Source organism: Sapajus apella, unplaced genomic scaffold, assembly GCF_009761245.1.
Source record: "Sapajus apella isolate SASKATOON/1434 unplaced genomic scaffold, GSC_monkey_1.0 scaffold97, whole genome shotgun sequence".
In the NCBI taxonomy this organism is placed as follows: Eukaryota; Metazoa; Chordata; class Mammalia; order Primates; family Cebidae; genus Sapajus; species Sapajus apella.
In genome coordinates, this window is record NW_022437037.1 from 7,834,513 (window position 1) to 7,848,982 (window position 14,470).

Below are 14,470 nucleotides of genomic sequence, written 5' to 3' on the forward strand. Positions count from 1 at the left end.
CTCTCCCTCTCTCCCTCTTTCTTTCTTTTTTTGAGACAGAGTTTCATGCTTGTTGCCCAGGCTGGAGTGCAATGGTGCAATCTTGGCTTACTGCACCCTCCACCTTCTGGGTTCAAGTGATCCTCCTGCCTCAGCCTCCCAAGTAGCTGAGATTACAGGCATCCGCCATCTCGCCTGGCTAATTTTTGTATTTTTGGTAGAGACAGGGTTTCACCATGTTGGCCAGGCTAGTCTCAAACTCCTGACCTTAGGCAATCCGCCCACCTTGGCTTCCCAAAGTGGTGAGGTTACAGGCATGAACCACTGCACCTGGCCTTAAAGATGAGTTTCAAATGACCGACAAGCACATGAAAACATGCTTCAAATCGCTAATTATCAGAGAACGCAAAACAAGTTCACAATGAGATAATCACCTCACATCCATTAGGATGGCAGCTGTCAAAAAAGCCTGGATAACTGTTGGCAAGGATGTGGAGAAGCTGAACACTTGTGCCCCATTCGTGGGAATGTAAATGGTGCCACCTATGTGGAAAAAAGTGTGGCAGTTCCTCACGTCATTAAAAATAGGACTGCCACATCATCTGGCAATCCCACTTCTGCATATAATGCCAAAACAATTGAAAACTGTGTCTGGAAAAGGTACTTTCACATCCGACTATTCACTGTAGCCAAGAGGTGGCAGCATCCTAAATGTCCATTGAAAGATGAACAGATAGCCGGGCGCGGTGGCTCACGCCTGTAATCCCAGCACTTTGGGAGGCCGAGGCGGGTGGATCACGAGGTCAAGAGATCGAGACCATCCTGGTCAACATGGTGAAACCCCGTCTCTGCTAAAAATACAAAAAATTAGCTGGGCATGGTGGCGCGTGCCTGTAATCCCAGCTACTCAGGAGGTTGAGGCAGGAGAATTGCCTGAACCCAGGAGGCGGAGGTTGCAGTGAGCCGAGATCGCGCCATTGCACTCCAGCCTGGGTAACAAGAGCGAAACTCCGCCTCAAAAAAAAAAAAAAAAAAAAAAGAAAGAAAGAAAGATGAACAGATAAGCAAATACGTTTGTGGTATATGTAGTTAAGAAAATATTTTTCGGCCTTAACAAGGAAATTCTGGCACAGGCTACTACATGGATGAATCTTGAGAACATCAAGCAAAGTGAAATAAGCCAGTTACAAAGACAAAGGCTGTGAGATTCCACTTACACGAGGTACCTGAAGTTATCATATTCATAGAAATAAAAGTGGAATGGTGGTTACCAGGAGCTGGAGGCAGGGGCAGAAAGACAGGGGGATTTGTTGTTTCATGAGTTTAAAGTTTCAGATTTGCAATACAAAAGTTACAGAGACTTGTTTGACGACTATTTAAGTATATGCATTCTACTACTGAACTACACACTTAAGAATGGCTAAGATGGCAAATTTTATGGTTTTTGACCACCTGGATTGGGTGCATGGGGGGTGGTGTCCACAGAGTTGGAAATGCTCTAGGTTTTGTGGGTACCAGTTACCACATGCGTTCCCTCTGGGCAATGTACCCAGCAAAGCACTTATGACTTCCACGCTTTCCAGTGCCTACGCTCTGCTTCAGCACCAAACCCAGTCAATCATGAAGTCTTTCTGGTCAGTTCAAAGGCCCAAGAGCATCGTGGCTGGTGCAAGACTCTGGAATTACAGGGTCTGGATTCGTATGCTGAATCTAACTTCTTTCTATCTGGGCCAAGTGACTCTCTCTCAGCTTCTTATCTTGGACAAGCGACTCTCTGAGTTTCAGCTTTATCATCTGTAAAATGGGTTGGATCTATGGCTCTTCCCTCGTGGTTATTCAGATGACTTACTGCTTGCTGACAAAGAGCAAGAACTCAGTAAATAATGGCTGTTGTGGTTTATTTTGCTGTTTTTCACTCTGAGGGACAGGGAAGCCAAACAACCCCTGCCCAGGCTGCGTGCTCCTGCGTAGGTTATATGCAAATACCGTGCCATTTTATGTAAGGGACTTTTGCATTCTCGGATTTGGGTGTGGCTGGGTGGCTGGCTGCATTTACACTTGCTCTTCCGATCTCTCAGTGCTCACATTCGATCTCCACCCTCCTCTGCTGTCATTCTTTGTCTCAGTAGTTCATACCTGGTCTCTAGGCCTCTTGTTTTTTTCTTTTAATTGCTTGCTTGTGGGCATTTGAATTTGAGACCCCTGCCCAATAAGAATTCTCATGTGATAATGTCCCCAAAGTAATATTGGAAAGGTGTCCCCTGCAATTTCACAATTATATAATTGACATTATTGTTTTGTGAGTTTCTGCATGTGATAAGGACAGGATTTATTTATTTATTTTGGAGACAGTCTCACTCTGTCACCCAGGCTGGCGTGCGGTGGCATAATGTCGGCTCACTGAAAACTCCATCTCCCGGGTTCAAGTGATTCTCCTGCCTCAGCCCCTTGAGTAGCTGGGATTACAAGAGTGCAGCACCACGCCTGGCTAATTTTTGCATATTTAGTAGAGATGGGGTATCACCATGTTGGCCAGGTTGGTATGGTACTCCTGTCCTCAAGTGATCAGCCCACCATCCATCCATGCATCCATCCACCATCCAGGCATTCATTCATTACCCATCTATTCACCCACCCATCTATCCCTCCACCATCCACCATCCATCATTCACCCATCCACCATCCATCCACTGTCCATCCATCCTGTCATTCATCTGTCCATCCATCTACCTCCCATCCATCCACCCACCATTCATCCATCCATCCACTGACCCATCCATCCATCTACCCACCTACACACCCACCATCCATTATCCACCATCTATCCATCCACCCATCCGTCCATTCTCTGTCTATTCATCCATCCATTTATTAGACGATTGAGCAACACGGGATAGAAACTACTATGCTTGTGTGGCTGAAAATGCATTTTCCCTGACACAATTGAGAGCTCCAGGTCCTCTAACCACTCCTATTGCCAAACCCTTTCCTTAATATCAAATGCAGTTCGTCGTGATGACATGCATAAATGACAGTGCAACACAATCCCTGCTGCATAGAACTGACTGACCACCAGGATCTGTCTTCCCAGCATCAGCTCCTGCCTTGTCCCCAGGCCTCGTGGGACTCATTTTCCTTGACCTCAGGGGTCTCCCATGCCAAAGGAGAGGAATCCCTGGGCCCAGAGTCTAGGATAACTCTCAGGATTGAATGAGCCTTGTCCCTTCAGGAGTGGAGAAAGGAGGAGGACCTAGGCAGGGGTGTTTACCAGGGGAAAGGCAGAGAGAAGGGAGCTCAGGTCGTCTGGCCCAGGTGGACATGAGTGTAGCTGAAAGCTGACCAGTTCTCAGAGAGGGAAATGAGGATGTGGAGGCACAGTGGGTTCAAAACCGTGGGAATCTTGGATCCAGCATTGGGGGCCCAGGTGATGCTGGAGATACCTGGTCCATAGGCCTAAGCATCAGAATGTTTTGTTTTGAATTTTTGTTTTTTTGGGATTCTTTTTTGAGACAGTCTCACTCTGTCACCCAGGCTGGAGTGCAGTGGTGTGATCTTGGCTCACTGCAACCTCTGCCTCCTGGGCTCAATGGATCCTCCCACCTCAGCCTCCCAAGTAGCTGGGACTACAGGTGTGCATCACCATGCCTGGCTAATTTTTGGTTTTTGTAGAGGTGAGGTCTCACTATGTTACCCAGGCTAGTCTCAAACTCCTGGACTTAAGTGATATGCCTTCCTCAGCCTCCCAAAGTGCTGGGATTACAGGTGTGAGCCACCACGCCAGCCAACAGGATGTTTTTGTGACCAGGATACTTTACCCCAACAAGAGGCACAAGGAGGTCCCAAGACGATAAGGCCCTGATGGCCCCTGGAAGGCTGGTGACCAAGGACTGGGGGGCACTGGGACATTTGCAGGTGTTAAATATTGTTCCAAAAGTACTATGGATTTTGAAAGTGTATAACATGTTTGGTAACGACATATTTGATTTTTAATATTGACCCTAATGCAGCAGTCTTGAAAAATAAACAATAATAGAGATAACATGCTTCTGTGAAAGTTGTCAATATCAAGATAGAGTCACCTGTGTCAAACCCAAACAAAACAGAGTCAGGGGGTTAAAAAGGAAGGGCTTTCACTCACACATGCCAGTGAAGCTATATCACCAGTGAAGGTGATAAAGAACTATCACGAAGGCTCCCTGAAGGGCTCTTATGCACATATGCCCATAAAATAACTTTTCCCAAAGACTTTCCAAACTGCAGCTTGCTACATGAGTCATGAGGACAGCTGGCCAGATGTATGGGAACCCTTGCATAAGACACTTCCTTCACTAATGAACTGATGGCAGCTCCTGCAGTAAGACCCCGTAACAAATGTTCTCTTCTTTTTTCTTTGAGCTGGAGTCTTGCTGTGTCGCCCAGGTTGGATTGCAGCAGCACAGTCTCAGCTCGCTGCGGTCTCTGCCTCCCGGGTTCAAGCGATTGTCCTGCCTCAGCCTCCTAAGTAATAACCGGGATTACAGGTGCCCGCCACCACACCCAGCTCATCTTTGTATTTTTAGTAGAGACAGGGTTTCACTGTGTTGGCCAGGATGGTCTCACACTCCTGACCTCAAGAGAGCTGCCTGCCTTGGCTTCCCAAAGAGCTGGGATTACAGGCGTGAGACACTGCACCCAGCCTGTTCTCTTTTCAAAACAATTTATGTGCACTCCTTTTGTGTTTAAAAGCTTCCCTATGCCCCAGCCTCCTTGGATATGCCTATGTTTTCACATAGGCTGAACATTCCAGACTGCAATCTTCTGCTTCTTCCTGAATAAACTCATTATATTTGCAGGATTTCTCTGTTATTTAGGTTGACATAATTTGGTGTCAGAAGTGGTATCTGAAGTCAGATTACCTTTAGAAGAAATCAGTGATTCTTGGAATGCAGTGCAGTACCCTTATTGAGCCCTTTAGAGGTTTCCAATTCCATGGCTCGATTTTTCTGCCCTGGTGAGTCTTAGTGAGACTGAGCTCTTTCTTTTTGGTAAGAGCTCTTTGACTTTACCTGGAGCCTAGTTTGGATAAGGTCACATTAATAAAGGACTCTACATCCTTCTTAGAAATATAAAAGCCTTTTCGTCTTTTCTGTCAAGCCCTTTATGTTATGAGCACAGTGTCATCCTTTTGACAAACTTCACAAAAATCAAATTCTCAAGTGAGTCTCTTGGACCTAGAATTGACTTTGGGATTTCCCTGTTGAGCCCCTGGAAACCCCAAAGGATGTGTCTCTCACCTTGTACAAGAGTGATATTAAACTAATTAGGCTTGTTTGATATATTAAATTGTATGGAAAGCATTGTCAAACAATAAAGTTATGATGGTTAATACTAAGTGTCAATTTAATTGGACTGAAGGATACAAAGTAATAATCCTGGGTGTGTCTGTGAGAGTGTTGCCAAAAGAGACTAACATTTGAGTCAGTGGGCTGGGGAAGGCAGAGCCACCCTTAATCTGGTGGCCACACTCTAATCAGCTTTCAATGACTATAAAGCAGGCAGGAAAATGTGAAAAGGAGAGACTGGCCTAATCTCCCAGCCTACATCTTTTTCCTGTGCAGGATGCTTCCTGCTCTCAAACAGAGAGTCTGCTCCAAATTCTTCAGTTTCGAGGCTCGGACTGGCTCTCCTGCCCCTCAAACTTGCAGATAGCCTATTGTGGGACCTTGTGGTCGTGTAAGTTAATACATAATAAACTCCTTTATATAGCTATCCTATTAGGTCTGTCTCTCTAGGGAACCCTTGCTAATACAAAAATGATGCTAAATATTTTAAAGTAATATTTGTTATGGATATGTTATTGATATGATGATGGATTATACGAAATTTATAGAAGTCTGATGGTCCTGGCGTGATGCTGTCAGTCATGATTCTGGTTAATCTAAAATGCTATACGTAATAGACACGATGGAATTTTCTTGCCAGTTGCATTATTGTTATAATAAAATTTCATTAGATTTCTTAACCATGGCCATTCTGTTTTGTTATCCAGTTTTGATTCATCTCTAAAAGCATTTGTAATCAGTTACAGTCCAAAATTGCTTCTTCCTTCTTGGAAAGCATGAAAAAGCCTCTGACAAGTACTCTTTAATATAGGTTTCTAATGACTTTAAGATCAATAGACTAAGAAAAAATTTCCAGAACTCTAATGAAGAAACTGATGGGTTCATGAAACTGCTAATCAAAATCAAGCATAACAAGAACTCACTGCGTGAAACTAAATGACTGATGAAGATAATGTGTTTATACCTTTTTATTTAAGACTGTTACATTTCTTCCTACCTGATGCCTCCCAATTTGGAAACTATTCATGGGTATTCTTATTTTTATGGTAAATAGTTACTAAACATACGTTCAGTAGGAATCTGCTCCCTTTACATAACAGGATACAATTGGAAATATTGGTTCTATTAATAAGGTTTTGACTGGGATGTCATATTTGAAATTGCTTGTAGGTACTGCAAACGAAGTCTAAAATCTGACTTGATTTGGCTTCCTAGTCCCAAAGAGGTTTTTAAATCTGAGATTCCTGTATGGTCAATTGCCAGTCTTACAGCACTTATGTAAATAATCAGGCCAAGTTTGATAAGGTGAAACTTATGCAAACAAATTGGTCTTATTATCTTTGGTAAAGATGAAGGAAACTACAGAGAAAAAATGTGTTTCAAAAGAAAAAAATTATTTCAGAAGAAAAACTGTACTTCACCTGTGATTAGGTTGTTCATTATCTTCAAGTTGCGATTATCTACCTATAGGCTGCACTGAATCCTGAACTCTTCTAGTTTTCTCTAAAATCTGGCTATAACAAGCCTCACCCAATTCCCCACGGTGATTTGATTTGCTCAGCTGATTATCTACAGGCTTCATGATTTAGAATCCTGATGCAAACCACGTTTACCGTGTTACTATTAATTCAGCTCCATATGATCCTTTTTTAAAATTTGTAACTACTGTCTGTTAAATTTCTGCAGAAGTACAGCTCCCAGCAGAGTAATGCTGGCCCTGCACTTTGAAATGATCATCAACACCTATGGAACTGATACAATTGAACTTACAATGAATTCCAGGCTCCCTTGGCTTCAGAGCCACTCTTTCTGACTCCTTTGTTGCTCAAACGTGGCCAAAAGGGTCTTGACACTGACTCCCAGCTGCACTTCCCAGCTATGTGGGACCAGACCAGCTGGGAAAGGTCCAACCCAACCACAAGGGACAATCAGAATCTAATCACGGGACAATTGAGCACTGATGCTTTTGGAGGAAGACCTTGATAAAAAGAGGGAAATGTAAACACTGTCAATATTATACACTGGAGTCACTTGTGTCAAACTCAAACAAAACAAGAGTCAGGAGGTTAAGAAGAAAGTGCCTTCACCCACACCTGCCTGTGATGAGAATGATTACAAAGCCTCCCTGAAGGGCTCTTCCCTAAAACTGCCTGTAACAAGAACATTTCCCAAGGACTTTCCAACCTGCAGCTTGCTATAGGAGTCACGAGGACAGCTCGCCAGATGCACAATAACCCCTGCCCGACATGCCGTCTCCACCAATGAGCTCATGTCAACTCCTGTGGTAAGACCCTGTAACCAGTGTTCTCTTTGCTTCAAAACCAACTTACGTGCATGCTTCCTCTTGCCCTTGAAAGCTTTCCAATGCTTCAGTTTCTGTTGATATGCCTGTGTCGACATAGCCTGCACATCCCAGATTGCAGTCTCATTCCTGAGTAAACTTAATATATTTGCAGAATTTCTCCCTGTTTGTTATTTAGATTGACACCTCACATTTTTACAGGGACTTAAAATATGCAAAGTTTCTACCAGAAAATGACTTTGACCTCTGAAGGAACTAAGCTTTAGATTTTGCCCACGATTTCACCATGAGTCGGGGGCTGGGAGGGACCCATTTTCAACGGAAATATGTCAAACCAAGGCCACACTAAGCTCCTGGCTCCCAGAGTCAGGAAGATGCTGTGCTCTCCCACGGGGAGTGGCTTTGCCTGGGCGCCACTCAGCACCCCCTCCTCTGTCAGGCACACTCATCAAAGACACAAGCGAAGGGACGCCAGCCAACATCCACCTGGGGCTCCAAACGATAGGGCTGAGATTCTAACCATTCCAGGCGCCTCAGAAACAGGAGTCTCACCTCCTATCCCTCCCCAAGGGTTTCTTTTTTTCATGCTCACTTCCTAGAACTAAATCAAAAGGAAAACCCCAACTTTCCACAGTAATAAAAGAGAGGCTACTCCCTTTGCAAACCACCCCTACTGTTACTGCCTGGCAGAGGGAAAACTGTACCTCCGATTTAGTGCTTTCCACAGCCAATCAGACATTTGCATAGGAGTGTAACTTTGTCACTTCTTTTCGGCCTGTGTTTGGTTGCTTTACCCAACCAATCAGACTGACGGCAGGACAAGTCTTCCTTTGCCTAGATGCTTAACTTTGTAAATTCACTTCAGCCTCTTGATTGGTTGCGTTCCACAACCAATCAGAGGTTTGCATAGGAGTAGCTTTTGTAACTTCAACCTCTGATTGGTTGCTTTCCACAATCAATCAGAGGTTTTTCATAGGAGTAGCCTTTGTAACTTCACTTCAGCCTCTGATTGGTTGCTTTCTGAAACCAGACTGATTGTAGGTCACTACCTCATTTGGATGGAGTGTACACCCAGTGGTCAATGGGAAACCTCTAGAGGGTACTTAAACTTCAAAAAATTCTACAACTAGGCTCTTGGAGCCCTGTCCTTGGGCCTGCTCCCAAGCTGCAAAGTGCACTTTTGTTTTCAATAAATTCTGCTTTTGTTGCTTCATTCTTTCCTTGCTTTGTGTGTTTTGTACAATTCTTTGTTCAAAACGCTAAGTAAGAACCTGGACACCCTCCACAGATGACAATTGGAAACGCCCAGAAGAGGCAAATCCACAGAGACAGAGAGGAGCTGAGAGGCCACCAGGGCCAGTGATGGGAGGGGAGTGACCTGCGTATGGGTTTTCCTCTGGAGTGACTTTTTCCTGGACTAGACAGGGGACGTGAAGGCTGGGTGCAGCGGCTCACGCCTGTAATCCCAGAACTTTCAGAGGCCGAGGTGGGAGGATCACTTGAGGTCAGGAGTTCAAGACCACCCTGGCTAACATGGTGAAACCCAGCCTCTATTAAAAATACAAAAAATTAGTCAGGTGTGGTGGTGTGTGCCTGTAGTCCCAGCTACTTGGGAGGCTGAGGCAGGAGACTCGTTTGAACCCAGGAGGTGGAGGTGGTTGCGGTGAGCTGAGATTGGGCCAGCGCAAGGCTCCATCTCAAAAACAAATAAATAGAGACGGCCGCACAGCACTGTGAATGCACTGCCACTGGTCTGTTCACTTTAAAATGTTGATCTTCTGTGAATTTTCCCTTAATAAATTATTAAGAAAAAAACTCGTGGTAGGATTGGAGAGGCAGAAGAGCAAATGCACCATCGCTGAGGGAATGATGGAGAGAGACTAAGGGAGGTCACGCTGCTGCTGAGGGCGGGTCAGGTCTGGGCCAGTTCCCTGAGGACTGTTGGAGGAACTGGGGGCTGAGAAGGGGGAGGGCACACCCAGCTGGGATGCGGGCAGGGTGGAGGCAGGAGGGGGGGCTGCCGGGTGGGGGCTGTGCCTCTTGGAAGGGAAAGGGCAAGGTCGCCTGTAGTTTCTGAACCTGCCCGGGTGGGGAGGTGCAGTGGTCTGTGTCCTTAGCAGCGAGGGCAGGTCTGTGTGTTCCCAGCAGGTGGTCAGAGTCCCTCAAGTCTGACCCCAGAGGAAGCAGTGGGTGGAGGTGGGTGAGCCCTCTGGAGCCAGCCCTCTGCTGAGGGGTCATTTCTGTTTGTTGAGTTCGATCCTAGAAGCTCATCCTCACACCCCTCTTCCACCACACCCTCTCCCCAGAGCCTGAGCTCCGAGGGGTGCCTGACCTGCAGGAAGGACCCCGGGACCCTCGGCTGAGCTGCCAGCAGCTACCCTCCACTAGGCCCTTCATACTGTTGGCCTGTGGCACCCGCCAGAGAGAAGCAGGCTGAGGCTGGGTCCTCTGTCCTTCCTCCCGCTTTCCACCAACTCCCTGTACCCAGCAGACCCCCAAGGGTGTGCCCAGCCAGCCCCTGCCCAAGGACCCCACACACAGGCAGAGTCACAGGGACTGCTGAAGCTTTTTATGGAGAACCAGGAGAGGGGGCACAGGGAACGGGGTGGTGGTAGGGGGCAGCTGGCTGGGCTGGGGGGTGCATTTTCTCAAGTCCCTGGGCAGGACAGAGGTGCCAAGTGGTGCTGCTCTGGGGCTTCTGAAGAGACAAGGTGTCCCTTGCCCTGAAAAAGAACGGAAGGTCAGTAAGGCCAGGACAGGGACAGTGGGAAGGGGCTGCTGTGGTGTGAAGGGCACATGCGGGCTCCGGGGGACTGCGGAGCTGGCGTGAGCAGAGGGGTTCCTCTCTGCTATCTCCCCACAACCAGTCTGCCCACATGGCAGAGCCAGTGAGGGTGTGCCTGGGAAAAGGGGCCTTCTCAGGACCAGAAGGCACCTGGGCTGGGCAGTGGCTCATGCCTATAATCCCAGCACTCAGGAGACAGAGGCTAGCCCATTGCTTGAGCCTGGGAGTTTGAGACCAGCCTGGGGAACATGGTGAAACCCCATCTGTACAGAAACACAAAAATTAACTGGGTGTGGGGGCACGTGCCTGTAGTCCCAGCTGCTGTGGAGGCTGAGGTGGGACGATCACTTGAGCCTGGGAGGTGAAGGTTTCAGTGAGCCATAATTGTGCCATTGCTCTTCAGCTTGGGCAAAAGAATGAGACACTGTCTCAAAAAAAAAAAAAAAAAAAAAAAAAAAAGGCACCTGACTGCTCATAGCAGGGTCAATGTTACTGCCCCACACAGGATGTGGAGGGGCTGGGGAGCCCCAGGTGACAGCACGCCCAGAAAATGGGGAGCCACAGGGCTTCCACGGGTGCCTGGGCATGGTGGGGGCCAGACCCTGTCCACTGTTCCCAAGTTACACAAATAGGGAACCCAGGTGACAGAGCCAAGAAAGAAGTCTGTAAATGTCCTGGAATTGATGTTTTAGGACAGATAGGATCTCAGAGCAGGGAGGGGTCCCTCCTGTCTGCAACTTGAGGGTGCCCTGGTGCATCCTGATGCCCTTTAAACCCCAGGGCTCTTGTTTGCTTTAAGGGTCACTTACCCTAGTGTGGTTCAGGACTGCAGCTTTCTACAGAGAGCAAGAAAAACCCAGGGATGAGAAGACGTGCAGAGCTCAGACCCCCTGACGACCAAGACCCAAAGCAGGGCCCTGGAGTCCCTGTGAGGGACTGGAGTCCCCTAGGGGAACATGCGGGATGTGAGGGACCTGGGAAAGGGACGTGGGAAGCCTCAGGGTACCCCCAGATCACAGAAAGACACGAGGGGACGTGGGGAGCTCAGGCAGAGCCATCCCCTCACCTGTCTGCAGGGGTATAAAGATGTCATCTTTCAGGAATCCCTTGCGCTGAGCGAATTTCTTAAATTCTTCCAGGGCCTTTGTGTTGACACCGGGATTCCTACCTGCAGGTGAAGCGGCCAGGTGAGCCAAGGTGGGGATGGCTGCATGCCTCTGCAGGTGGCGGATGCCTTCAGAAGACGGCCGCCACCCATGCCCAGGGCTTCACCTTAGAATCCGGCCAGGGACAGAAGGAGAGGCCCGTCCCAAGGAGGGATATGAGCTCTGGGGTAGGGGTGGGGGACAGAGGAGAAGCCACCACCCAACTGGCAGGTCCTTGGGAAGAGGGATAGTGGTGGAGACTCTGTGAGCCACTGAGCAACCGTGGGGGGCCCAGGCACTCCTTAAATCACCTGCAGGGTCAGGCCCCGACCTGGAAGGACCCTGTGTGCCAGAGGCACTGGGCTGCCCTCCCACCCTGGGGTGCCCTGCCCCACAAAGTCCTCTGTCAGCACCATGAGGTGACCTCCCCACATCCCAGACCCCAGATTTGTGTCGCCGAGGGCTGTGTCTGCCCTGTCCACCCCACTCTATTCCCACGGCAGAGCTCGGGCGCTGGGCTGGACTCCAGGCAGCACACACAACCCAGCACACATGGACTCAAACGCTGCTTCCCTAGAGGTGCGGGACCTACACCCAGAGAAGGGCTGATGCTGGTTCCCGGAGATTCTGAGAGCAGAGGTGGTGGGGCTGGGCAGGAAGCCATGGAGTAAGCAGGGCCCTGGGAATTCTGGGAGACTTACCCATGAGCTTGGCTACTTGGAATCTTTCCCCCTCAAATTGCAATTCAGAGAAAAACAGGCGGTGGTCCCTCACAGAGGAGCCCTCCATGTGTAGGAAGTGCAGGGCCCCAGCTGTGGAGGGCCACAGAGGAAGGGCAGGTGAGTCCCCCAGCCCTGCAGTGCCAGTCTCACCTGCCTTGCCTGCCAGGTGCCTCACCTGTCCCAGGTACACCAACTGCCTTGTGCCCTGGGCACTGGGGTCCCCACATGTAGAGACCCACGTTCTGCAACTGCCCCTCCTGGGCACAGGGCCACCCCCAGGACAGGGAGGGAAACTGAGTGGGAGACACAAAGGGAGGAGGGGCTTCCTCTCTGGGGGTACACCCACCACCCCCCCAACCCGGAACTCACAGGTTCTGTATCTGCCAGGCACCCTAGTTTTCTCCAGAATCATGTCTATTTTGTGGCACTGACCATTGCTCCTGGAAAGCAGAAATCAGGTGGGCAGGGTGTGGCCTAGCGTCTATCTCTGCTTTGGGAGACGTGCCGGGACCTCCCCACCCCAGACCTGGAAGCAACATAGGAACCCCAACCCTGCCAGAGGTCCACTGCCCCCTCCTCCCAGCTGAGCTGCCCCTGGGAGCCCTTCCCCTCCAGTTAGGGGACATTTAGCGGCACCCCACGCCAGTGAGAGAGCAGAAGGACCCCGGCTCTGTGGCCCCTGACTGGCCTGGGACAGAGGGAGCACGGTGGATCTGGGCAGATGCTCACCTCTTCGTGAAGGAGGCCTGTATGTTACCGCTGCTCAGCAATGAGAGTATGACGGGGGACACGTTCTTCCCTAAAATGCCCTTTTTTGCTGCAATGGCCTTGATATACCATGTCCCTGAAATCTGAAAAATGGGTTTTCTTTGCAGCTGCTGCTGTCCTTGCCCTACCATCCAGGCTGCACACGTGACCCTGCCCCTCACACACCCTGGCTGCACCCCTGCCCCCTGCCACATATCACAAGTACCCAGGCTGCGCCCCTTCTCCTGCCCCCTACGCCCCCGACTCCCTCCGAAGAGACCTGCTCCCTCCCAGGGCTTCAGGTCCCTTCCTCTAGTCCCTCCTCTCAGCCCTCACTCTGCCTGGCAGGGCAGATGACGTAAAATGGATTCCTTGGGCTCCCTGTCTTCCGCTGTCTCTGGCCACAGCTGTTGGGAGGGACAGGCCAGGGCCCCAAATTGGATCCATCTCTGACCACAACACGGTGCTCCCCGTGAAGCGGGAGGGGCTCAGCCTCAGCCTTAGCTCCTTCCTGACTCGCCTGCCCTGGTCACCCGCCTAGGCCACTCACACCCAGGCCACCCATCCAGGCCACCTGCCCAGCCTCACATCTGGCTCCTCTGAGGCAAAGAGGTCTTGGGCCTCTAGGTCAGTGATCAGGATAAGGCCAACGACCAGGAGCAGGGTCTTCATCTTCCGGGATCTGCGTTCACAGCTGCCTGACCGGGGAATTGCTGGGACTGGGAGAGACTGTGCCGGCGTCTCCCCCGGCTGCCCTTTATAGCCCTCGGCTCAGGGTCCCCTGGGGAGCTTGGCACAACGACCGCCAAGTCCCTTCCCACAGGACCTGCAGCCAACTGGCAGGGACAGTCGCTGTTTTGAATAACAGCTCATTAAGCCCTGGAGGCGTCAGCAGGCCCAGCTTTCTCCACGGGCTCATTCCCACCTTGGTGTGCTTGGAGTAGGACACTGACCACATGCAGGAATGGACATTTTCTGCACTTGGAGCCTCTGGGACAAATGGCTGGCTTCGCTCCCCACCCTGCCAGCATCCCCTACGGCTCTCTCTTGCCCCTGGAAGGCCTTTCGGGGGAGATCTGAGCTGCAGGTTGATGGAGAAGGTTCAGGATTTTGGAAAGAGGCATGTTTTCAATTCAGCTTGTCCTGGGTCTCCCAACTCAGCTTTAGTGGCCCGGGTCCCCACCGTCCTGTGCCTGGGACATTCCACGTTGCATTGTCCTGCAGTGTCCTGTGCTGTGATTCAGGGCCCAACCTCCCTACAACCTCCTTAGGGAGCAATCCCCAAGGCAGGATGGAAAATCCCCCCAAGCCATCCCACCCTCCCCACTCCCCACTTGGTTTTCTGTAGGGGGCCTGTGTGAGTGCCCTGAGGATATCTTTGTTTGCAAAGGGCCACCCCTGGGTGGGACAACAGAACACAGCCTCCCTGAGCTCCAAGGCCAGGGATCTGAGCTCCAGGGGTAGGCAGA

At 49.8% G+C, this 14,470-nt stretch overlaps 1 protein-coding gene across 3 annotated transcripts; it reads right to left on the minus strand.

Annotated features, from left to right (window-relative positions):
* Positions 1-10,167: 10,167 nt before the first annotated feature.
* Positions 10,168-13,173, minus strand: LOC116536040 (odorant-binding protein 2b-like). 3 transcript variants are annotated; one of them, XM_032257739.1, is made up of 6 exons: positions 12,984-13,173; positions 12,624-12,694; positions 12,234-12,344; positions 11,454-11,555; positions 11,197-11,223; positions 10,168-10,325 (listed from the first exon to the last, which is right to left on the minus strand). In XM_032257739.1, the coding sequence occupies exons 1-5, from the start codon at positions 13,151-13,153 to the stop codon at positions 11,198-11,200; spliced, it is 480 nt and encodes a 159-aa protein (XP_032113630.1). In that variant the 5' UTR covers positions 13,154-13,173; the 3' UTR covers positions 10,168-10,325; position 11,197. The 3 variants fall into 3 exon arrangements, 2 of the variants coding, with proteins under 2 accessions (XP_032113630.1, XP_032113629.1); XM_032257738.1 differs by having other exon boundaries at positions 12,234-12,694; XR_004262446.1 differs by having other exon boundaries at positions 10,169-10,325; positions 12,613-13,173.
* Between the last annotated feature and the right edge of the window lie 1,297 nt (positions 13,174-14,470).

What these genes read in the sequence shown, in the direction of transcription:
- LOC116536040 (XM_032257738.1), bottom strand. Translation starts at nt 13,153, where the DNA reads ATGGTAGGGCAAGGACAGCAGCAGCTGCAAAGAAAACCCATTTTTCAG. An exon ending in CAGGCCTCCTTCACGAAGAG is followed by an intron (nt 12,695 to 12,983) that starts GTGAGCATCTGC and finishes TCTGCTTTCCAG; the next exon opens with GAGCAATGGTCAGTGCCACA. An exon ending in CTTTATACCCCTGCAGACAG is followed by an intron (nt 11,224 to 11,453) that starts GTGAGGGGATGG and finishes TGCTCTCTGTAG; the next exon opens with AAAGCTGCAGTCCTGAACCA.